This window comes from Pongo pygmaeus, chromosome 1 (genome assembly GCF_028885625.2).
Source record: "Pongo pygmaeus isolate AG05252 chromosome 1, NHGRI_mPonPyg2-v2.0_pri, whole genome shotgun sequence".
NCBI classification, from domain to species: Eukaryota; Metazoa; Chordata; class Mammalia; order Primates; family Hominidae; genus Pongo; species Pongo pygmaeus.
The window spans coordinates 44,045,605-44,070,926 of record NC_072373.2 but is presented as its reverse complement, the minus strand read 5'-3'; the positions used below and the strand labels follow the sequence as shown (position 1 = coordinate 44,070,926).

The window sequence follows — 25,322 nt, the reverse complement described above, 5'->3', positions numbered from 1 at the left end:
ATACAAAAAAATTAGCCAGGTATGGTGGCGCGGGCCTGTAGCCCCAGCTACTCGGGAGGCTGAGTTGGGAGGTTCGCTTGAGCCAGGGAGGTGGAGGTTGCGGTGATCCACCACACTCCAGCCTGGGTAGTAGAGTGAGACTCTGTCTCAAAACAAACAAACAAAACAACACAACGGAAGTTTTCTCTTTTCAGTGCATGTGGCCACCACTGTAGGTTGGCTGTGCTTACTCCTAAGACCAATCCTCTTCTCTCTCGTCTGTCTAACACAGAGGCTGCCAAGGCTCCAAAGCCCACTTTCTCAGCCTCCCTTGCTGCTCAGGATGAAATATGTAGAGCTGGAGAAGAGACATGGTTAGTCCTTATGTCCTGCTTTAAATGGTGATGTGATGGCCATTATCTGGATCCTTCATGGAATTTCAGCCGTTCCAAGGTGTCAGGCCAGTGTCTGGGATTCTCTCAACCTTTCGCTTTTACAAAACCCTGGGAGTCGGACAGCTGCTGCAGCTCAGTCAGACCAAACCTCTCTGAATACCACCAAGAACCGGGTCAGTTTCACATCTCCTTGATCATAACTTTTTCTGCAGTTGGTTTGTTTGAATCAGAATTATATTACATTTTTGGTCATTTTAAACAATATTGGACATCTTAAACTCTAGACTTTTTTTTTTTTTGAGGTGGAGTTTCACTCTTCTTGCCCAGGCTGTAGTGCAATGGCATGATCTTGGCTCACCACAACCTCCACCTCTCGGGTTCAAGTGATTCTCCTGCCTCAGCCTCCTGAGTAGCTGGAATTACAGGCACGTGCCACCACACCCGGCTAATTTTGTATTTTTAGTAGAGACACAGTTTGTCCATGTTGGTCAGGCTGGTCTTGAACTTCCGACCTCAGGTGATCCGCCCACCTAGGCCTCCCAAAGTGCTGGAATTACAGGGTTGAGCCACAGCACCTGGCCCTAGATTTCTTTTTATGAGATAAAAATAAATCTCTTACTAGAGTTTTATGATCCTTGCATTCAAACTGTAATACAGTATGCAGTTTTTCAAAAATTTCTTCTTGTTTTTTTGTTTTACAGGCAGGGTCTTGCTATGTTGTCCAGGCTGGTCTCAAACCCCTGGCCTCAAGCGATCCGCCCACCTCAGCCTCCCAAAGTGCTGGGATTGCAAGCATGAGCCACCACATCCAGACGGAATGCAATTTTTAAAAATTAATATTTATATTGTCTCATTAGCAAACTGATACACACTGTTTACGGAAATCTCTAAAAATATTTAAAAAGTAGAAATGGGGGAAAAATTAGAGCTCCAGTCACTGAAGTACTCTTAACATTTTGACATATTTTCTTCCAGTGTTGTGCAGTTGTGATAATATGGTACAACAAATTTGTGTCCTTTTTTGTTTACCATTAAAATGAGCACCTTAAGGATTTCTTTTTGGAATGATGAAAATATTCTAAAATTTATTGCGGGAATGATTGCATAACTCCATGAATATACTAAAAATCATTGAACTGTAACTCTCAGTAGGTGAATTATATGGCATATAAATTATTTATCTCTCTCTCTATATATATATATTTTAAGAGACAGGGCCCAGGCTGGAGTGAAGTAGTGTGATCACAACTCGCTGCAGCCTTGAACTCCTGGACTCAAGCAATTCCCCTATCTCAGCCTTCCACAATAAAGCTATTTTTAAAAAAATTTTTAAATAAGCATTTTCAGGCTGGGCGTGGTGGCTCACGCCTGTAATCCCAGCACTTTGGGAGGCCGAGGCGGGTGGATCATGAGCCTGGGCTATTGCCCAGGCTGGAGTGCAGTGACACGATCTCTGCTCACTGCAACCTCTGCCTCCTGGGTTCAAGTGATTCTCCTGCCTCAGCCTCCCGAGTAGCTGGGACTACAGGCGTGCACCACCACAGCCGGCTAACTTTTTGTATTTTTAGTAGTGACAGGGTTTTACCATGTTGGCCAGGCTGGGCTTGAACTCCCGACCTCAAGTGATCCACCCACTTCGGCCTCCCAAAGTGCTGGGATTACAGGCATGAGCCACCATGCCCAGCCTTTGGTGCTTTTTTGTACCTAGAATTAGCTCCTCCCATATTGTGCCAAAGTGTAACATTGCTTAAGCATTTATTGAGTGCTTGCTACAAGTCAGGTGTGGACCACACTAAGTCCACTACTCACATTATTTCCTCAAATTCTTCAGCACCCTAAGAGGCCTATTCTACCCCTATTTTTGAAAGCTGAAATTGAAACTCCAGGAGGACAACTAACTCACCCAAGGTCACGGGGCCGATAAAGAGAGGAGCCGGGTGCCTACACAGCTCTGCCTGGTCCCTGAGGCCATGGTTATTACATTCCTTTTTCAGATGGTAATTTTTTAGAACCTTGCTAAGTTTCAAAGGCAAAAATGCTATCCTGTTCTAAATTGTTTTCATGGTGTTGGACATTTCTTTGTGTTTACTAAACTAGACACGTTCTTCTGCTGTAAATTAGCTGTTTCCCAGAGTTAGCTATACAACTGGAAGAGTGAATAAAATGCGACCTATGGCTTGTCACCATAGTTAGAAAGAAAAACGCCAGACAGTTTCCTTGTTTGACACCTGCTCAAATATGGAAGCACTTTTAATGAGAGCTGACATGACTTGGGGGATTTCCTAACCATCATGCTTTTAACACAGGTGCCTGGTTCTCCCATTGGTTCCTTTCACCTGGCTGAGACCAGATACTGATCTGTGAGAGCAGCACAGTACAAGGGAAGGCTCCCTGCAAGGGAGGGCTGCAGGCTAGGCTGGCCCTTCAGGGTAGTGTTTTGGTTCTTTCCCGAAGCAGGAGGCCTCGCTTGGAGCATTGCTTTGCTCCTAAATTACTTAACCAAACAGCGACTTATTTTCCACAGTCAGGTAGACAAACACCACAATGATGAAAATACCAAGCACAGCAAGCTTCAAGCCCACTGGGAAACCTTCTTCTCTCCAGCTCTCGATAGTCTTGTCTTCCTCGCAGTAGTCTCTCTCTTTGGTGATAGTCCCATGTGTGATTCTGGTGCTTGGTGCTCTTGCAGCCCACCTGTGAAAACATCAGTGGCTCTTAGGATTGTGGACAGCTCTGGTGCACCTGAGCACCCCCTTAAAGTGAAGCCCAAGGGTGCAGTCATGGTGGGGCTTTAGAGGTAGCCTCTCCTCACTAAAAACCTATCCTAATTTTTTTTTTTTTTTTTTTTAAGACAGGATCTTGTTCTGTTGTCCAGGCTGGAGTGCAGTGGTACAATCACAGCTCACTGCAGCCACAACCTCCTGGGCTCAAGACATCCTCCCACGTCCGCCTCTCGAGTAGCTTGGACCACAGGTACATGCTACCACACCCAGCTAATTAAAAAAAAAAATTTTGTAGGCCAGGTGTGGTGGTTCACACCTGTAATTCCAGCACTTTGGGAGGCCAAGGCAGGCAGACTGCTTGAGCCCAGGAGTTTGAAACCCTGTCTCTACAAAAAATATAAAAATTAGCTGGGAATGGAGGCTGAGATGAGAGAATCAGTTGAGCCTAGGAGTTCGAGGCTGCAGTGTGCTATGATTGTGCCACTGCACTCCAGCCTGGGTGACAGAATGAGACCGTGTCTCCAAAAAAATTAAAAAATAAATTTTTTTGTAGAGACAAGGTCTCACCATGTTGCCCAGGCTGGTCTCAAACTCCTGGGCTCAAGGGATCCTCCCACCTCAGCCTCCCAAAGTGCTGGGATTACAGGCATGAGCCACTGTGCCCAGTCTCTAATTTCAACAAGTGATATTAACAGCATATTGGGGGATATGAGGTCTCTCTTCTTCATTGTTTCCACCCACTTGTGTACCACTTCTTAATGCCGGCATAAAGCCTGACTTGGCACAGGCCTTGCAGATCCCCAAGTCCCCGCTGGGAAATTGTATAAGTGGATGGGAAGCCTCAGTACTCAGGCCCCCTCCTTCCTCCCTTCTCAGGTACAAACACCACCTTTCAGGGTGGAGAGGAGAAGCGCCTTTGCAATCTGCTTATTTTGCACTTAAAAGGGCAAGAGTACTTTCTGAAATTTTTTTGGGAGAGCCTTATGTTTCCACTAGTCTAATTCTGCAAAACCTGCTGAAGTTTATTCAGAAGTTAGGAAACTCTCCAGAAAGCTTTACTTTCTGACTAATACAATTGCCTGTCTTGAGCTTTTATTTGAACTACCTACTCTTTTTATTCGTTTTTAAAAATTGATACATAATAGATTTACATATTTGGAGGTATATGTAATTTCATATTACATACCTATTTTTTTGAGACAGGGTCTCACTCTGTCGCCCAGGCTGGAATGCAGTGGCGTGATCATAGCTCACTGCATTGCAGCCTTGAACTCCTGGGCTCAACTAATGCTTCCGTGTCAGCCTCCCAGGTAAGTGGGACTGTAGGCACATACCACCACGCCTGGCTAATTTTTAAATTTTTCTGTAGAGACAGGGTCTCACTATTTTGCTTAGGCTGATCTCAAACTCCTGGCATCAAGTGATCCTCCTACTTCAGCCTCCCAAAATGCTGGGATTACAGGCATAAGCCACTGTGCCCAGCCAACATGTGCTATTCTGATACCTTCATATAATGTGTAAAGATCAAATCAGGGTAATTGGGATATCCACCACCTTAAATATTTGTCTTCTCTTTATGCTAGGAATGTTTAAATTATTCTCTTCTAGCTATTTTGTAAGTGTTCAATAGGTTATTGTTAACTAAAGCCACTCTACTGACCTACTGAACCCTAGGTCTTATTTATCCTATTTAACGGTGTATTTATATCCTTTTTTTTTCTTTTTTTTTTTTTTGAGGCAGAGTCTCGCTCTGTCGCCCAGGCTGGAGTGCAGTGGCATGATCTCGGCTCACAGCAAGCTCCGCCTCCCTGGTTCAAGCAATTCCCCTGCCTCAGCCTCCCGAGTAGCTGGGATTACAGGCGCATGCCACCACGTCTGGCTAATTTTTTTGTGTGTTTAGTAGAGATGGAGTTTCACCATGTTGACCAGACTGGTCTCGAACTCCTGACCTCAGGCAATCCATCTGCCTCGGCCTCCCAAAGTGCTGGGATTACAGGCAAGAGCCACTGCACCCAGCCTTATATCGTTTAAATTTTTTTTTTTTTTTTTTTTTTGCCTCTTGCCCATATTCCAAGACACAAATAGAAAGAAATGTTTCCAAATGGCTACACATCAGGAGACTTGGGCTGTGATCTCAGTCCACTGTGTCTTTTGCCCTGTCCTCCCAATTCTCCCGGGCCTATTTCCTTATCTCTAAATATGAGCAATGAACTAGAAACTTTGGCTTTGAAATTGTTGGATATTACAAATCTTTCTCCTTTCTCAACAGATTATTTTCAGGCTAAACCCTTAACAGAAATCTGAATAATTAGTTTTTTCCAGAGCTACAGAATACAATAATATCAATTTCCACATATGCTAAAAAAACATCATTACCTTCTTCCCTTGGAAGGCTTATAATCCAAGCAATAGGTATCTACAGCTTTGGGTTTAGTGGTGGAAGCCTCAGGCCACTGATAAACAGAAAGAAAATGTCAAGAGGAATTTGTTTCCAATGTCTTGTACAGATAACCTTGGTTTTTATTCTAGAAAAAGTCACATAATGTGCCAAAAGTTTTTGGCACATTAGGTAGTTTGGTACTTTATAATACAAACTTGTTTGTCTTTATTCAAGAATTAGCAAAAACATCCAAGTTCTATGGAGTAATATTTTACTTCAGTGACTCGTATGAGAACAATACACGTACAAGGGACTAGGGCCACGTGATGAGAACAGCACTCTGTTCTTAAATATCAGCTCTATTTTGCTGCTTTATTTGTACTTTATTGCTTGGAGCTCTTTTTTATGAGCATGCATCATTTTCTACAAAGAATAAAGTAATTTTAACAAAACAAGTTGACTATGAACAAGGACTAGAAAATAATTTACGAAAATGAAATGTTGCTTTGTAAGAGAAGTAGGACCAATTGTAGGGGACTCCTGGGAATGTGAAGATGGGGTGTCAGATGATGTTGCTAATTCTATTGATCAAGCGCTAAGCCCCATTTACCCATTAACTCACTGAGGCCTTCCAGTGAGCACCACCTGCGAGGGAGCACTCCACCCCTATCTAGTAAGCACTATTCTGTTTTGGAAATGAGTCTGAGACACAGAAAGGTTAAGTAACTTGCTAGAGGCTACACAGTATTATCAGTGGAGAACTATGTGCTTGGACTACTCCACTAGACTTCTCTCTACCCTTCAGTTTCTAAAAATAATTTCCCCCTATAGGAAATCTTGATTACTCTCATCCACTCAGATCACTCTTCTATGCTATATTTCTTCAGCCCTAATATACACATTTTGTACTGTAGTGTTTTGTTTGTTTGTTTGTTTTTGGAGACAGAGTCACCCAGGCTAGAGTGTAGTGGCACGATCTTGGCTCACTATAACCTCTGCCTCCTGGGTTCAAGCAATTCTCCTGCCTCAGCCTTCTAAGTAGCTGAGATTACAGGCACACTTCACCATGCCAGGCTAATTTTTGTATAATATTTTTAGCAGAGACAGGGTTTTGTCATGTTGGCTAGGCTGGTCTCAAACACCTGGCCTCAAGCAATCCACCCGCCTCAGCCTCCCAAAGTGCTGGGATTACAGGTGTGAGCCACTGTGCCCAGCCCTTATGTTTTATTTATTCATTTAACAATTATTTGTTGCGTGCTGCTGAGTGCCAGGCCTGACGCCGGCTGTGAAGATTTCAGAAGGGCCTGCCAAACCGTCCCTGTCCAAAACAGCTCAATACCAAGCATGGTTATTTTGTAAGTGTTCTGCACTGGCTTCCTTCTTCCCTAATCAGACCATCTGTTGGATCTCATGGAGCTGTCTCTTGTTTCTCTGTAATCAAGCCACAGTATCTAACATTTGGGGCCACTGGTAACTTGCCGTCTACTCCCATGCTGGAAGCCCAGGACCCTTGAACATAAGAGGCGCTTTCTGACACCTGCTGTGCTGTCAGAGCCTGCAGGCTGCAGACAGTGAGTCGGGAACTGGGGAATTCCCAGGAGTGGTAGAAGGAGCTGGGACTCGCGTCAGACAGGGAAAGGACTGACCGAGACCAGGACAGAACAAGAAGCACAAGGAAAGTCAAGAGGAGAGTAATGACCGCAATCCCAAGGTAGACTGGACTGGAGTGTCTGGAGGGTCCGACAGGAGAGGGGCATTTGTGTTCATCACGGAGCTACCAGGAGAAAGGAGAGCCTGGGTCTTAGCAAGGATGTGCTCAGGACACAACAATAGAGTGGACCCCTCCAGTGAGTGTGGACTATGACCTACAGCAGTCCCAAGGGTCCCAGTGCAGGGTGGGCTGGGGAGGGCACGGCTTGCTGTAGCATCACGCACTGCTAGTCACCATCTACCCAGTACAGGTCACCAATGATGGAACAGCTACAGCCTCCTCCCCTTCTCCTGTACTCCCTGTGCCCCCTTCTTTTTTTTTTTTTTTTTTTTTTTTTTTTTTTTTTTTTTTTTGAGACGGAGTCTCGCTCTGTCGTCCAGGCTGGAGTGCAGTGGCGCGATCTCGGCTCACTGCAAACTCCGCCTCCCGGGTTCACGCCATTCTCCTGCCTCAGCCTCTCGAGTAGCTGGGACTACAGGCACCTGCCACGATGCCCGGCTAATTTTTTGTATTTTTTAGTAGAGATGGGGTTTCACTGTGTTAGCCAGGATGGTCTCAATCTCCTGACCTTGTGATCCACCCGCCTCAGCCTCCCGAAGTGCTGGGATTACAGGCCTGAGCCACCGCACCCGGCCCCTGTGCCCCACTTCTTAAACATGTTCTCAACAGTGGTTTAGCGATACTCAAGCAAGGCCTTTGCATATGTGGGAAGTTGTGCACCATGCAAGAGTGCCACATGCAAACAGCACATCTCCCCGTGTAGACACTATAGATTTACATACCCTTACCACATACCCTTCCAGGAACAGGGAAGCAAAGGCTCTTGAGGAAGAGATACTTCAATTTCCCACAAAGGTGCTATGTGGGTTAGTGTTGGCATGCTCACCAAGAGATATTTCAAGCTATTTCCAAGGGTATTGGAAAAAATCATTTATAAGCAAACTCTTTTTTTACTTATGGAAAATTTTAAGCATATACAAAAATAGACAACAGTATCATGAACCTCTACATATCCATCACATGCAACTTCTTTTTAATTCTCTTAAATTTAAAAATAGATACGTGAAATAAAGCATTTGGGGTAGAAGTTCATTGCAAAATCAAATGATAGAATTTCACAGCTCCTAGGCAATCAAGTACTCCCCTTGTGCCATAAGGAGATTTACGCCTTTTATTTCCTTTTCTTTTACAATTTGTTTTCTTTGTTATCATTCATATGTAGAGTTCTCCTGCAGTATGTAGAAGGTGGACATTGTCATTTTCAAAAATGGAGTAATTATGGCCTATCTACCTCACTGTGCAGCTATCAATAATGATTACTATTATAAAGACCATATAACAGGGAAAAGGGTTATTGATTAGTGTTAATAAACAGGGTATAAATTGTACATAAACAGTGATGTCTACTGTGTAAACATATACTAGATATGCATGTAAACAAAAACTAGAGGTAAACTGAAAAAATAAAATCAGTTTTTGCATCAAGTGGTGTGTTTGCAGTTGATTTATATTTCATCTTTTAAAAAATTCCATTAATGCTGTTATAATATGATTTTCACTATAAACAACATTTACAGTGGAGCTAAAAAATATTGATGTTTATTAAAGCAGTGGCTCAGCGAGGGTAAATGGCATCCAGGAGACACATAATATCTTTGCTCTCTTCTCCTTAGGCCCAGAGCTAGAATCTGCAAAGACGGCTGTTTTAGCAAAGCATTTGGAGCCCAGAGCTGGGGAATATGTGACCCTCTCTGCTTTTCCACCCTCTTCGTTATACCTCGGCATTCAAGTCTGAAAATTGCACCACACTCCCAAGGCCTGAAGCATATTGCTGGCCACAGCTGTAGTTAGTTATAAAAGTAGTAAGTCAGAGATATGCCAATACAACAAACTGTGACTGTCTCACTACAACACTAGCTAACACGTATATGGCATTCCCTGTGCACCAGGCACCATTCTAAGCATTTTACATCAGTAAACTAATTTCATTCTCAAAACCACCCTATGTGAAAGGTGCTTTTATTGTGCCCATTTTACAGATGAGAACCCTGAGGCATAGAGCATTTAAGTAGCTTGCCCATGCTCACACAGCTGGTGAGGCAGTGGAGCCAAGAGCCCCACAGTCCCTGCCCATAATCACCACATGGTACTGCAGCATGATAGTGGAGGGAATTAGAAATACCATGTTCTGAACATCTATTATCTTGGGCATTTAACGTACTTCAATTAACTTAATCTTTCTTTCTTTCCTTTTTTTTTTTTTGTGACAGAGTCTTGCTCTGTTGCCAGGATGGCGTGCAGTGGCGTGATCTCGGCTCACTGCAATCACCGCCTCCCGGGTTCAAGTGATTCTCCTGCCTCAGCCTCCTGAGTAGCTGGCATTACAGGCGCGAGCCACAACACCCAGATAATTCTTTTGTATTTTTAGTAGAGACGGGGTTTCACCAGGATGGCCTTGATCTCCTGACCTTGTGATCCACCTGCATCAGCCTCCCAAAGTGCAGGGATTACAAGTGTGAGCCACCATGCCTGGCCAATTCACTTAATCTTTCTAACAACTCTAGGAGGTAATTATTGCAGTCACCATTTTACAGAGGAGGAAGTAGAGGCTTAGGGAGCTGAGTTATTTGCCCTAGATAACACAATTCATAAAAGGCACAGCTATAATTTAAACCCAGATATTCTGGCTCCAGTGCTGTAAAAAATATATGTCTATTATTATAGAAGAACTCATCATTGAAAATATGTCAAAACATGTTTTTAAAAACTTTTCATTAATTAATAAATTATCAAAATCATTAATTTCCTATGGAAGTAACATTTTTAGCCAGTAGTTCCATTCTTAATTATCTCGGATGAATTGACATTTTCATAAGGATGTTTTTTTCCAGGTGGACTATTTTGTGCTAATTCTGGCCTACTTAGGTATATCATAGTCAGTCTGAAATAATATTGCTATGATATTTTATGTCATACTGTATCACATTATAGTTAACTACAAAACACTGGGCTAACATCCAGAGCCAGAAAGAACAATAATCATTTTGTATTCTCATTAAAATCATCAAAAAGTACATTTGCTTTTTTTTTTTTTTTGAGATAGAGTCTTGCTGTGTCGCCCAGGCTGGAGTGCAGTGCCACAATCTCGGCTCACTGCAACCTCCGCCACCCGGGTTCAAGCAATTCTCCTGCAACCTCCGCCACCCGGGTTCAAGCAATTCTCCTGCCTCAGCCTTCTGAGTAGCTGAGACTACAGGTCCATGCCACCATGCCTGGCTAATTTTTGTATTTTTAGTAGAGATGGGGATTCACTATGTTGGCCAGGCTGGTCTTGAACTCCTGACCTTAAGTGATCCACCCACCTCAGCCTCCCAAAGTGCTGGGATTACAGGCGTGAGCCACCGTGCCCAGCCTACATTTGGTTTTTTAAAAATAATCTACCTTGACTAAAGCCATCACTAACTGTCCATAATGAAATACAAGTTTCTTTGCATTTCCACAAGACATATATTTACCGTGTAGGCTTGAAGCTGGCCAAAATTTCACAGGCTGACACCTACAATTAAGGGTAGTCAAGAAAAGGATGCTGAGAGCCCAGTTTCCTACCCTTTCTTTCGCTTGTTCTCCCAAGACTCCTTACTGCTGGACTTGGAGAAGTCAGAAGGCAGGGATGTCCCTGAAGCTTAGAGATGGCATTCTCTCCAAACTGAAACATAATTCATTCTCCAATTGCTCTAATTCAATAATGCAATTACTTCTTAAAGGCCTATATGTAGAATTGGACACTTTTACAAATGACATAGCAAACTGGAAGTTCTGACCTGCTTACAGGCAGAAAAAAAGAAAAACTTCCTTTTGATTTACAGACCTTTAAAACTGAGTTAACTCCAAATCCCTTTATTGACTAAAAATTATTAAGTTAGTAAAAGATCTATAATCATAGCAGATTTTACTTCATTGTTTTTGCCTGAATCCTGATATGATAAAGCTTTTATTTAAAACGTTGTGTTCTCTTTTTTTTTTTTTAACGTTGTGTTCTCTTAACCCAAGTAATGATTTTGAATTAACTAAAAGGCTTTAAAAATTATCTGCACCACATTAACAAAAGAAAGGTTAAAAACCTTATGATCATCTCCATTCCTGGTTTTTAAAAAATCTTCTAGTAACCAGGGGAGGTGGCTCACGCCTGTAATCCCAGAACTTTGGGAGGATGAGTCAGGTGGATCACTTGAGGCCAGGAGTTCAAGACCAGCCTGGCCAACATGGTGAAACTCCACCTCTACTAAAAACACAAAAATTAGCCGGGCATGGTGGTGTGCACCTGTAATCCCAGCTACTTGGGAGGCTGGGGTGGGAGAATCGCTTGAACCCGGGAGGTGGAGGTTGCAGTGAGCTGAAATCACGCCACTGCACTTCAGCCTGGGTGACAGAGCTACACTCTCTCTCTCAAGAAAAAAAAAAAAAAAAACTTTTGGCAAACCAGGAATAGGAACTTCCTTAACTTGATAAAAGACATGTTCGAAAACCTACACCGTAAGTCATACTCAAAGGTAAAATATTAGAAGTATTTCCTTTAAAATCAGGACCAAGGAAAGAATGTCCACTGTCATCGCTCTTCACTAGTATAATAAAAAGTCTTACCCAGCACAGTAAAACAAAAAGAAATTAAAGACATACAAACCAGGCTACAAAATAATCTGCAGAAAAAGTATTATAATTGCAAAGAGTTTATTGTCGTAAAATCAATATACAGAAGTCAACTTCATTTCTATACACCAGTAACAATTTAAAATATGCTTTAAAAGAGGTCCTATTCCCAATGGAGCAAAAATTAAAAGCCTACCTACTAATAAAGCTAACAAAAGATGAGCATATCCTTTACTAAGAAAATTATACAATCTTACTGAAGGACATTAAAGGAAGTATCAATAAATGTAAAGACATTAAAATACCCATTTAAATACACAGGACACAAAGATGGAAACAATAAGCAGGGGATTCCAAAAGGGGGAGCGAGGAAGGCAAGGGTTGAAAACATAGTATGGGGTACTATGTTTACTACCTGGGCGATGGGATCATTAGAAGCCCAACTCTCAGCACCACACAATATACCTGTGTAACAAACCTGCGCATGTACCCCCTGAATCTAAAATTTTAAAGTAAATAAATAATCCATTAAAAAATACCGATGTATATATGGAAACTTGATATATGACAAGAACTAACATTGCAGCTCAGAAGAAAAAAAAATGGACCATTGGAAAACAGTATTGGGAACAAATAGGGGTGGATGTACTTCTCTCAATTTATTCTGCTAAGTACAGCCAATCCCCCTGGACATTATACCTATAACAAGCCTATGAAGACTCTGAAAGATATAGAGAGAAGGTCCACAGGCCAGGGAGGTTGAGACTCAGAGAAGACAAGGTGGCGAGTTCCCGGGTTTTTTTTTTTTACCTTATATATCCCGGACTGAGGGCTGAAGGAGCTGACAACCTGGAAACACCAGGGATGCAGGTGAAAAAAAGCTCCCGGAAAAGCCAAAAGACAAGGAAAAGGGCAGCCTAGTAAGACAAAAAACTTTTTGACGTTAACTGCCCTGTGGCAGCCAAACTGCCCATCTCCACCCCTACTAGCCAAGATGCATGAGAAGCCTGGACTTTCACCCCCATGTGGCAAACCCTCCTGCTCCCCGCCTGGGTGGTGTCAATGGAGCCCACATGGGAGCCCTCCCAGCAGCCCAGAAGTAAGGAGGCATCCCCCGCCTCCACGCACACCCCAAGGTGTCCCCAGTGGGAGCCTGGACTTTTACCTCCACCTGGCAGCAAAGAGGCAGTGCCCCTCTTTTCCCACCAGCATAGAGTCAGAGAAGGTCTGCTAAAACAAGATTTAAAAGCCACCCAGAAGGCTGGGTGTGGTGGCTCATTCTTGTAATCCCAGCACTTTGGGAGGCCAAGGCAGGTGGATCACTTGAGGTTAGGAGTTAGAGACCAGCCTGGCCAACATGGTGAAACCTCGTCTCTACCGAAAAAAAAAAAAAAAAAATAGCCAGGCATAGTGACAGGCACCTGTAATCCCAGCTACTCAGGAGGCTGAGGCAGGAGGATTGCTTGAACCGGGAGACGGAGGTTGAAATGAGCCAAGATCGCACCACTGCATTCCAGCCTGGGCAACAGAGCGAGACTCTGTCTCAAAAAAACAAAAAACAAAAAACGAAAACCATCCAGGGTCTCATGAGGGGAGACCATAATAGACACTGACATCAAGATGACACAAATGTTGGAATTATCTTACCAAGATTTTAAAGCAGCTGTCATAAAATGTTTCAATGAACAATATGAACATGTTTGAAACAAACGAAAAAATATAAACTCTTTGCAGAGAAGTAGAATATATAAAGAAGAACCAAGTGTAAATTTTAGAACTGACAGCCTGTGCAGAAAAGCGAGATCCCATCTCTAAAAATAAAAGATAAAAAAAATTAGCCAGGCATGATGGTGTGTGCCTGTAGTCCCAGCTACTCGGGAGGCTGAGGCAGGAGGATCGTTTGAGTCCAGGAGTTTGAGGTTAGAGTGAACCATGATTGTGCCACTGTACTCCAGCCTGGGTGACAGAGTGAAATCCTGCCTTAAAAAAAAAACAAATTAGAACTGAAAGAAATACAACTGAAAAAAATACAACCAAAATATGGACTCGATGGCAGAATAGAGAAGACAGAGAAAAGAATCAATGAATTTGAAGATAGAACAATTTAAATCACCCAAGCTGAATGACAGAGAGAAAATAGAAAAAAAAATAAACAGTGTCTCAGGGTCTCATGAGGCTGTAATGAAAGACCTAACATTTGTGTCATCAGAGTCCCTAAAGGAGAGAAGAATGAGGTGGAGCTAAAAAAATTTTTTCAGAAATAATGGCTGAAAATGTCCCAAATTTGGCAAAAGACATAAATCCACAGATCAAGAAGCTGCACGAACCCAAATCAGATAAACCTAAAGAAATCCATGCCAAGACACATCATAATCAAACTTCTGAAAACTTTTGTGCAATAAAGGACATTATCAAGAAAGTAGCCGGGTGTGGTGGTGCATGAGAATAGTCCCAGCTATTCAGGAGGCTGAGGCAGGTGGACTACTTGAGCCCAGGAGTTTGAAACTACCCTGGGCAACATAGTTAAAAAGACAATGTATAGACTGGAAAAAAAACTTGCACATCATATATCTGGGGTCTATTATCTAGAATATATAAAGAATTCTTACAACTCAAAAAGAAAAAGAAAACCCAGTCTAAAGATGGGCAAATGACTTAAACAGACATTTCTTCAAAGAAGATATAGAAGTGGCCAATAAGCACATAAGATTCCTTACAATAAGATAATGACATATCTTGATATAATGATGTCATAAGATAATGACATCATTAGTCATTAGGGAAATGCAAATCAAAACTACAATGAGATACCACTTTATACCTAGTAGAATGGCTACTGAAAAAAAAAAAAAGGCCAGCATGGTGGCTCACACCTGTAATCCCAGCACTTCGGGAGGCCGAGGTGGATGGATCACTTCAGGTTAGGAGTTTGAGACCAGCCTGGCCAACATAGTGAAACACCATCTGTACTAAAAATGCAAAAATTAGCCAGGCATGGTGGCAGGCACCTGTAATCCCAGCTGCTTGCAGGGCTGAGGCAGGAGAATCCCTTGAACCCAAGAGGCAGAGGTTGCAGCGAGCCGAGATCGTGCCACTGCACTCCAGACTGGGTGACAGAGCAAGATTCTGTCTTAAAAAAAAAAAAAAGGAAAATAGCAAGTGTTGGCAAGGATGTGTAGAAATTGCAACCCTCATACATTGCTAGTGGTAATGTAAAATGGCCCAGCCACTGCGGAACACAATTTGGCACTTTCTCTGAAAGTCAGACGTAGAATTATTATATGACCCAGCAATTCCACTCCTAGGTACCTAGCCAAAAAAATGGAAATCAGGTACTCAAATACCTGAACATGAATGTTCATAGTGGCACTGTTCACAACAGCCAAAAGATAGAAACAACCCAAATGTCCACCAATGGATGAATGAATAAATAAATTGTGGTATATACATATAATGGAATATAATTCAGCCATAAAAAGGAATGAAGTGCTGACGCAAATACGTGGACAACATAGATGAACCTCAAAAACCTTATACAAAGCAAAAGAAGCGAAACACAAAACATCACACATTGAATGATTCCATTTATGTGAAATCTCCAGAAGAAGTAAATCCATTAAAACAGCAGATTAATAGCTGCTGCAGGGGTAGGGTGGGGTGGGGGTAGAGCTACTGGGGGGTAACTGCTTAATGGGTATTTTATTTTAGAGTGACAAAAATGTTTTGGAACTAAAATAGAGGTGGTGGTTTCACAGCATTTTTAATGTACTAAATGCCACTGGATTGTGAACTGTATTATTTGTTTGTTTATTTATTTATTTATTATTATTATTTTTTTGAGACGGAGTTTCCCTCTTGTCGCCCAGGCTGGGGTGTAATGATGCAATCTCGGCTCACCACAACCTCCACCTCCAGAGTTCAAGCAATTCTCATGCCTCAGCTTCCCAAGTAGCTGGGATTACAGGCGCCCACCACCACACCCAGCTAATTTTTGTATTTTTAGTAGAGGCGAGGTTTCACCATGCTGGCCGGGCTGGACTTGAACTTCTGACCTCAGGTGATCCACCTGCCTTGGCCTCCCAAAGTGCTGGGATTACAGGCATGAGCCACCAAGTCCAGCCTATTTATTTATTTATTTTATTTTGAGACACAGTCTCGCTCATGCCTGTAATCCCAGCACTTTGGGAGGCCGAGGCGGGCAGATCACGAGGTCAGGAGTTTGAGACCAGCCTGATCAACGCGGTGAAACCCCGCCTCTACTAAAAATACAAAAATTAGCAGGGCGTGGTGACACGCGCCTCTAATCCCAGCTACTCAGGAGGCTGAGACAGGAGAATCGCTTGAACCAGGGAGGCGGAGGTTGCAGTGAGCCGAGACAGCGCTACTGCACTCCAGCCTGGGTGACAGAGTAAGACTCCTTCTCAGAAAAAAAAAAAAAAAGTTAATTTTATGTTGTGTAAATGTCATCTCAATTTTTAAAAATCTTGGTTCTTGTCATTGTACTATGACTATATAAGTGATATTATGTCTTTATTCTAAGGAAATACATACTGAAATTTTGGGCAGAGGTCAAAAAAACATGATGTCTGCAGTTTGATCTGAAATAGGTCAAGGAAAAAAGATAGATAAAATTGTAAAACACGGATGGAAAAATCTTAACCATTGGTAAATTTGGGTATGGTTAGATTCAATATGACCATGTAAGAATTCTTTGTTGGAAACTTTCTGTAAGTTTGAAATTATTTCAAAATAGGCCAGGCATGGTGGCTCATGCCTGTAATCCCAGCACTTTGGGAGGCTGAGGCGGGCGGATCATCTGAGTTCGGGAGTTCAAGACCAGCCTGACCAACATAGAGAAACCCCGTCTCTACTAAAAATACAAAATTAGCTAGGTTTGGTGGTGCACGCCTGTAATCCCAGCTTCTCAGGAGGCTGAGGCAGGAGAATTGCTTGAACCCAGGAGATGGAGGTTGCGGTGAGCCGAGATCATGCCATTGCAATGTAGCCTGGGCAACAAGAGCGAAATTCTGTCTCAAAAAAAAAAAAAAAAAAAAAGAAAAAAAAGAGAAAAAAAATTACTTCAAAATAAAAACTACAAACATAAGCACATTTAATTTTTAAAAAGCACCAAGAAGAGAGTAAAAAGACAAGCCAAAACTACTGGAAGATGCATGCTACACATATAGCTAACAAAAGATTGGTAACCACAATATATAAGAAGCTCCTATAAATTAACAAGAAAAAGATAAACAACCTAATAAAAAATGGGCAAAAGACATGAATAGGCATTTCACAGATGAGAAAACACAAATGACCAATAAATGTGAAAAGATGCCTAAACTTATTAATAATAAAATACATAAAAATTGCAATAATAAAATACCATCTTACACCCACCACTCTGACAAAAATAAATCTAGCAATGCTAAATTCTGAAGAAGATTTAGAACAATGGAGCATTTTTTTTTTAAGACAGGATATTGCTCTGTCGTCTAGGCTAGAATGCAGTAGCAGGATCAAAGCTCATTGTAGCCTTGAACTCCCAGGCTCAAGCCATCCTCCTGCCTCAGTCTCCTGAGAAGCAAGGACTGCAGCTGGGCACCACTATGCTCAGCTGATTGTTTTCTTAAATTTTATTTTTAGAGACAGGGTCTTGCTATGTTACCCAGGCTGGTCTTGAACTCCTTATTTGAACTCCTCCCCCTTTGGACTCTCAAAGTGCTGGGATAATAAGCATTAGCCACCATGCCCAGCCCCTGGAGTTCTTAATATATTGCTGGGGAAAGCAAAAAATGGTGCAACCATGTTGTAGAGCAATTTAATATAATCTCTTAAGTTGAACATGTGTAGACCCCTTCCATTCAGCAGTCGTACTTGTAGGTACACTCACGCAACCAGAAAAAAAATTCTTACACATATACACACTGGGTCCTGAACCACAAAGTTTGTAACAGCATTGTTTGTGTTAGAAAAATTTGAGAATGATCCAAATGTCCAACAAATATGGAATGAATAAAAATGCTTCTCCAATAATTCTATATAGCAGTGAAAATAAATGAACTAAAGCTACCAATAATGACCATGTAAGCTCACAGCATGATGCTCCATGGTAAGGGAAGCTGCAGAAGAAAACTTGCAGTATAATATCATTTAAATAAAGTATAGACTCATGAAAAACTAAACTAAAGTTTGTGGACACTATAAAGAAAAGGGAAAGAAGGATAGGTAGAAAATTCAGGTTAGTGGTTGCCATGGGGGAAAAGGAAGACGTCCCAAGAGGGATACACTGGGGGCTTCAGCTGACTCAGCAATGATTTATTTTTCAATCGTTTGGGTGGGAATCCAACTTCTCATTACGTAATTCTTTATTCCTTTTCATACGCATAATGTATTTTATTGTAAAAGATTTTCAGACACAGTTTTTTCCTCCCCACTCGGGCAAATTCCAGCTACCAATCTGCATATGTCAGCCCATTTCTAACTGTGCTGATTTCTGTGCCATGGTTCTAGTTTGTGATTGGAAGGTTCACCAAGAAGTGCCTCCCATGGACTCTCACTACGTAGCAATCATAAGACGAGCCTTTGCTTCCATGGGAAAACAGATGTCCCGAGTCCTTCTGCAATACCATGGAAAGGACACTGAGGGGAGCTATTTCATCACTCAGGTGCCTGGTCGTTTTTTCCTCCCCTGTGGCCTTCTGATATAATGGAGAGGGCAACAGAATGGAAATTAGGACACTAGATTTCTATTTCCAATTTTCCTCTAATCCTCTATGTGGTCTTGGGCAAGTCATATTCCCTTTCTGCCTGTTTCCTCATCTGTAAGATAAATCACATAGCCTCCTCCAAGAAGGCTGGGCAACACAGCAAGACCTCATCTCCACAAAAAATGTAAAAATTAGCAGGGTGTGGTGGCACACACCTGTAGTCTTAGCTGCTCAGAAGTCTGAGCCCAGGAGCTCAAGGCCATGGTGAGCTGTGATCACACCACTGCACTTCAATCTGGGAGATAGAGCGAGACCCTGTCTCAAGAAAAAACATTATCTATAATAAATCATTCCTGGACTCATGAATTGTAATGAATAATGCCTAGTGCTTACAAAGCCTTGACAAGTCTGAGAGATTAAAAATAACTCAGGGGTGCTCATATGGGAGGTACAACAGGAAACTCCTCTTCCTAAAATGAAGACATAGATCCCTACTCACAAAGCAAAGTATAATTTAGCTAAAGCCCGTACTGGTGTATTCTTAGACAAAAAAGAAAAGAAAGCTGAGTTTTCTAAACAAATCCATATTTTTTTCTACAGGAGAACACCACTGCTCATAATTCAGTTTTATGAAAATAAGTAAGTTTACCTTTATTATCATCTTGCAATCATTATAATCAGTGTTTGGTTCCACTATTTCCTCCTACTGCTCTTGAATTTCAAAAACTGGGTTCTATTACATGAAAAGAAATCAACATTTAATCAATCAGATCAAGATATATTGATCACATCTACCAGGAGGTCAATATTTTTAGAGAAAGAATGTTAAATTACATTCCTTGTAAAGATGGCATTTAGCAGCCCCCTTAGCACACGTCAAAGGTAAGAAGAAAGGGCTTATTAAGTAGTTAAGAGACTATGTAATTTTCTCTTCACTTTGACCCAACTTGAATATACAACTACTATTGGGAATAAGGATGTTTTTCAATTAATTAAGAAACTATTAGAGAGATGTTTAACATCAGGTCTTCTAAAACCTGTATATACTACTTGAATCACACACTACTTACTGGTAGTCCTTTAATATATATTCCCATGATACACTAGGCCAGCGGGTGGCAGCCTTTGGGGTGGGCCCTGCACATGCTAATGTAGGCTTACAAGGTATCTCATAAGCAACAATAGAAATTGAGGCACAGAGAGTTAAAATCCCATTAAAGTTTTGGCAGAAAGACATTGAAATAAACTTACAATTTGAAAGGAAAAGTGAGACCTGAAGTTTTCCTTCCCTTCCTTTATCGTCCCCTGGGGTGTCAGTATGCTCTGCACACTAAGAAAGGAGGCAGAAGGGACATGAACATAGAAGTGTTGGCATGCCTGGAGGCCAAGAAATGGAGTGGTGAGGTTGTGGAGGGTTTCTGCCTGCCTGGTAGTAGAAGAATTAGAGCAGTGGACGGGGTAGGGGGATCAGCATGGACACATTAGTGTGCCCTGGGGCAAGGAAGAGGGACAGTGAGGGGAAGGAAGAGGGCTCTCTTGTAGTAGGGGCTGCAAGGAGGTGTTGGTATGTTCCGTGGTCAAGGACGTAGTTACGGGTGATACAGAGAAGGAAGTGGTTATTGTGATTGGGTGATTAGTTACACTGAAAAAATTAGAAAATTGAGGCTGAGTGTGGTGACTCACGCCTGTAATCCCAGCACCTTGGGAGGCCGAGGCGGGTGGATCACCTGAGGTCAGGAGTTCCAGACCAGCCTGGCCAATATGGTGAAACCCATCTCTGCTAAAAATACAAAAATTAGCCGAGTGTGGTGGTGCACGCCTGTAGTTCCAGCTACTCGGGAGGCTGAGGCAGGAGAATTGCTTGAATCCAGGAGGTGGAGATTGCAGTGAGCTGAGATCACACCACTGCACTCCAGCCTGGGCAACAGAGCGAGACTCCATCTAAAAAAAAAAATTAGAAAACTGAGTGAAAATGTAAATACAGTGAGGCTAATGGAATCTATAATCAGAGGATAATGGAATCACTGTCAGAGAAGTGATTTTATAAAAGTGAATGATTAGAAAGAACATTGGATTGTTAGATTGCAATTGGAGATAAATCAAAACTCACAGTTTTTAATTTTATGTATACTTACATAAAAATAGAGAAGTATGTGTGTATATGTACATAGATACATACACTTATTTTCTAGCTCTGTCCACTGAAAAGGGCCTAGAAGCAATGATACTCAGTAGAAAGGCCCTCACTGAAGGCCTAGATCTTGGTTTTCAAACACCATCTTGTGAAAGGAATCAAGGCTCCTGGGGCAGGAAAAGTATAAGATGAGTCTGAAACATCTTTTTATGCCAGAAACCAAGGAAGTGCTCAAATAATGATGAGGAATGATGAGGACATGTCAAAAGGACACAGTATCTATCCTGAAGGGGCTCCTACTAGCCAAATCTGGGAAAATTTGAGTATGAAAATAGTGATGTCAATGGATACAACTCATTGGATGAAAAGAAATCAATGAATTCATACTTACATGAACCAATGAGTGAGCAAGTTATTGAATGAATAGGGAGAAAGGAAAACGCTTCTTACAGTAGAATGCCAACTAATAAATGTAGAAGGACTGATAGAAATAGAAAATCTCAACAGGCCATCATCACAGTGGAAGCTGATTCAGGCAGAGTGTTCTACAGATGCTAAGGCTAACGAGTGAGGGTCTATGAGGAACAATATGTTGGTGTCATTTCAGAATATCTCCCCACAGAATGCTGTTCAATTACAAAGGCAAAAATAATGTTTTGGGGGTTTTGTTTTGTTTTGACACAGGGTCACTTTGTCAACCCAGACTGGAGTGCAAGGACACAATCTCAGTTCACTGGAGCCTCAATCTCCTAGGCTCAAGCCATCCTTCCACTTCAGTCTCCCAGGTAGCTGGGACTACAGGCACGCGCCACCATGCCCAGCTAATTTTTGTGTTTTTTGTAGAGAAGAGGTCTCACTATGTTGCCCACTATTGAACTCCTGAGCTCAAGCAATCCACCTGCCTTGGCCTCCCAAAGTGTTGGGATTACAGGCTTGAGCCACTATGCCTGACCAAGAAACCTGACAAACATCAACTTTTCCGGGTAATTAAGGTTAACATTACTAGCAGTGGGACACAGTGACATTGTTTGTCCAGTGGCGATGTAATGAGAAGAGCACAGCGCCATTTCTAAAGAATTCCTGCTGAGAACGCATGGCCTCTAATACTAATCAAAAGGAAAAATCAGACAAATCCAATTTGAGGTTCACCCTTGTGATGTTGTGACACAATAAGAAATATACACTTGGTCTTCTGTCCCCTCTCCTGGCACAGAGCTCCTGAAGCCCTTGTAATTTCCTGAGTAATAGGTGTGATAGAAGCATCTTTTATTATAGTATTTTTGTCTTAGTCCCAGGTTCCTGACACAAGAACTTCTAAGGACCCTTGGAATCTCTGGAGCTACAAGAGTTATCTTTTTGTATGCTAATGAGTTGACTGGTGCCCAAAGACCCTTAGATAGCTTCAAAATGGGGTCTGGTCCTCAGAAAGACCAACCATGCGATTAGAAGATTTGAACTTGGGGCTGGGCATGGTGGCTTAGACCTGTAATCCCAGCACTTTGGGAGCCTGAGGCCGGTGGATCATGAGGTCAGGAGTTCAAGACCAGCCTAGCCAACATGATGAAACCCTGTTTCTACTAAAAATATAAAAATTTAGCCGGGTGTGGCGGCACGTGCCTGTAATCCCAGCTACTTGGGAGGCTGAGGCAGGAGAACTGGTTGAACCTGGGAGGGGGAGGTTGCAGTGAGCTGAAATCGCACCATTGCACTCCAGCCTGGGCAACAGAGCAAGACTCCATCTCAAAAAAAAAAAAAAAAAAAAAGATTTGAACTTGGAGCCCCACCCCCGACCTCCAGATAGAGGAGGGGAGCTGAAGGTTGAGTTAATCACTGATAGCCAATGATTTAGTCAATCATGCCTAAGTAACAGAACCTCCATAAAACTCCTAAAAGACAGAGTTTAGAGAGTTTCTGAGTTGGTGAACGCATTAAGGTACTTAGAGGGCAGCGCGCCCAGAGAAAGCATGGAAACTCTGCGTCTCTTGCCCTAGACCTTGCCCCCTGCATCTCTCCCATTGGCTGTTTCTGAGCTGTATCCTTTAAAATACACTGGTAAGGAAAGAGCACTCCTGAGTTCTGTAAGCTATTCTAGCAAATTAGCAAATCCAAGGTGTTGTGGGAACCCTTGATTTTTAGCGAGTCAATTAGAAGCATGGGAGACCCAGGACTTGAGATTGGCATTTTAAGTTGGGGGCCGTCTTGTGAGACTGAGCCCCTTAACCTGTGGGATCTGACGCTAACTCCAGGTCTATAGTGTCAGAATTCTACTGAATTGTTGGACACCTGGCTGGTGTCTGGAGAGTTGGAGAACTGGTTGGCATGAGGAAAAAAACCCACACATTTGGCATCAAAAGTGTTCTGTGGGTAGAGATAGTTCCTAGTAACCCTACAGAATGAATGGCCTGTACTCTTGAAAACTGTCAAGGGCAGGAATGACAGGGAAAGACTGAGGCACCGTGGCTCCAGATCGAAGGAGAAGGAAGAGATGATAACTAAAGAGAGCATGTGTTCCTGGAGTGGTTGTGGGTGAGAAAGCAAAAAGACATCGTTGGGACAGTTGGTGAAACTTGCATGGGACCTGAGTACTGGCTGGAAGCATTGAATTCGCGTGGATTTCCTTATCTGGAGGGTCGTATGGTGGTTACGTAGGACAGTGCCCTTTAGTAGGCAGAATACTTACTGGGGAGCCCAGGGGCTTCATGTCTGCAATTTGCTCTCAAATCATTCAGAAAGAGACAATGGTAGGGTACACACACACACACACACACACACACACCTCAAATGTGGTACAAGGTAGCAACTGAGGAACTGGAGTGGAAGGAATGTGGGGGGTGTTTGTACTATCCTTGCAGCTTTCTGTAAGTTTGAAAATATTTCGAGAGGTGTGGAAAAAGATTTAAGAACTTTTTCTTTTTCTTTCTTTCTTTCTTTTTTTTTTTTTTTTTTTTGAGACAGGATCTCACTCTGTCACCCAAGCTGGAGTGCATTGGCGCCATCACGGCTCACTGCAGCCTGGACCTGGGCTCAAGCCATCCTTTCACCTCGGCCTCCCAAGTAGCTGGGACCACAGGTGCACACGACCATGTCCAGCTAATTTTTTTGCAATTATTGTAGAGATGGAGTTTTGCCATGTTACCCAGGCTAGTCTCAAACTCCTGGGCTCAAGTGATCCCCCCTCCTTGACCTCCCAAAGCGCTGAAATTAAAGAAGTGAGCCATCAAGCTCAGCTAAATTTAAGTATAAGATTAAGAAGGAGTCCCAAATACTGGGAGGGCACATATGACTTAAACAAACAAACAACAACAACAACAACAAAAACAAAGCCTCTGTGACCCAGGCAGGAGTGCAAGTGGCGTGATCTGAGATCCTGGGTTCAGGTGATCCTCCCACCTCAGCCTCCCAAGTAGCTGGGACCACAGGCGTGCGTGCCACTATGCCCAGTTAATTAATTAATTTTTTTTTTTGAGACAGAGTTTTGTGCTTGTTGCCCAGGCTGGAGGACAATGGCACTATCTCAGCTCACTGCAACCTCCACCTCCCGGGTTCAAGTGATTCTCCTGCCTCAGCCTCTGGAGTATCTGGGATTACAGGCATGCACCACCACACCCGGCTAATTTTTCTGTATTTTTAGTACAGATGGAGTTTCACCGTGTTGGCCATGGTTGGTCTTGAACTCCTGATCTCAGGTGATCTGCCCGCCTTGGCCTCCCAAAGTGCTGGGATTACAGGCGTGAGCCACCGTGCCCAGCCCCCAGTTAATTTATTTTTATTTTTCTTGTAGAGATGGGTTCTTGTCATGTTGCCCAAACTGGTCTTGCACTCCTGGGCTCAAGTGATCCTCCTGCCTCAGCCTCCCAAAGTGCTGATATTACAAGCATGAGCCACCACATCCAGCAGAGTCCATATTTTTGATACGCATATTCTTTGTTTCCAGAGCTCATTTTCAAGTTTCTTCATGATAGGATCTATGCCTTTTTCTGCATTTATTTTCTTCATCAAGAAAATCTAGCACAATGTCCTGTATTCAATAAATAATTGTTGACTCACAAGCTGAGACCCAGGGGTGGAAACTCTGTTGCAACCTTTCCCTGAATGGTCATCCATTCACAATGATCTAAGCGTCATCTCTCAAAAGACTACATCAAGGTACATCTAAGAGACAAAGTATGTGGTACAGAATAGGAAGTAGAAAGAGAGAGATCATCAACATCAGTAGAGGAAAGCTCCTTTCAGTTCAGCCTACAGGGACTGAGTAACTCCCTGCCCCACCCCCAAATGCCTGGCATGGAATTCAATGCAGAGGAGTCAAAGTATGGGTTTTCACCTACAACATTTTACAGCCTGCGGCAAAAGCTCCTGGGCAGGGGTGGGGTGGAGACTGAATGAAAAAGTAGTGGGGCATGGTGCCCCGTGCCTGTAGTCCCAGCTACTTGGGAGGCTGAGGCCAGAGGTTAACTTGAGCTCAAGAGGTCAAGACTGCAGTGAGTTATGATGATGCCACTGCACTCCAGCCTGGGCAACAGAATAAGACTCTGTGAGAAAGGAAAGAAAGAAAAGAAAAGAAAGCAAAGGAAGGAAGGAAGGACAAGAAAGAAAAGAGAAAGAAAGGAAAGGAAAGGAAGAAACAGAGAAGGAAAGAAGGAAAG

The 25,322-nt window shown here is 42.7% G+C and overlaps 1 protein-coding gene across 13 annotated transcripts in view; it reads right to left on the bottom strand.

The window, feature by feature from the left end:
- The window catches only part of LEMD1 (LEM domain containing 1), a 70,264-nt gene that overhangs the window by 5,785 nt on the left and 39,157 nt on the right, over positions 1–25,322 (bottom strand). For 4 of the 13 annotated variants that reach the window (XM_063646718.1, XM_054494220.1, XM_054494250.1 and 1 more), the window contains 2 exons: positions 5,474–5,550; positions 2,587–3,068 (listed from right to left, as the gene is read on the bottom strand). In XM_063646718.1, coding sequence (XP_063502788.1) covers positions 2,870–3,068; positions 5,474–5,550 — 276 coding nt within the window. In that variant the 3' untranslated portion in view covers positions 2,587–2,869. Of the gene's footprint in view, positions 1–2,586; positions 3,069–5,473; positions 5,551–25,322 lie in introns of those variants that run through there. The other 9 variants (XM_063646736.1, XM_054494240.1, XM_054494255.1 and 6 more) reach the window with 3 other exon arrangements.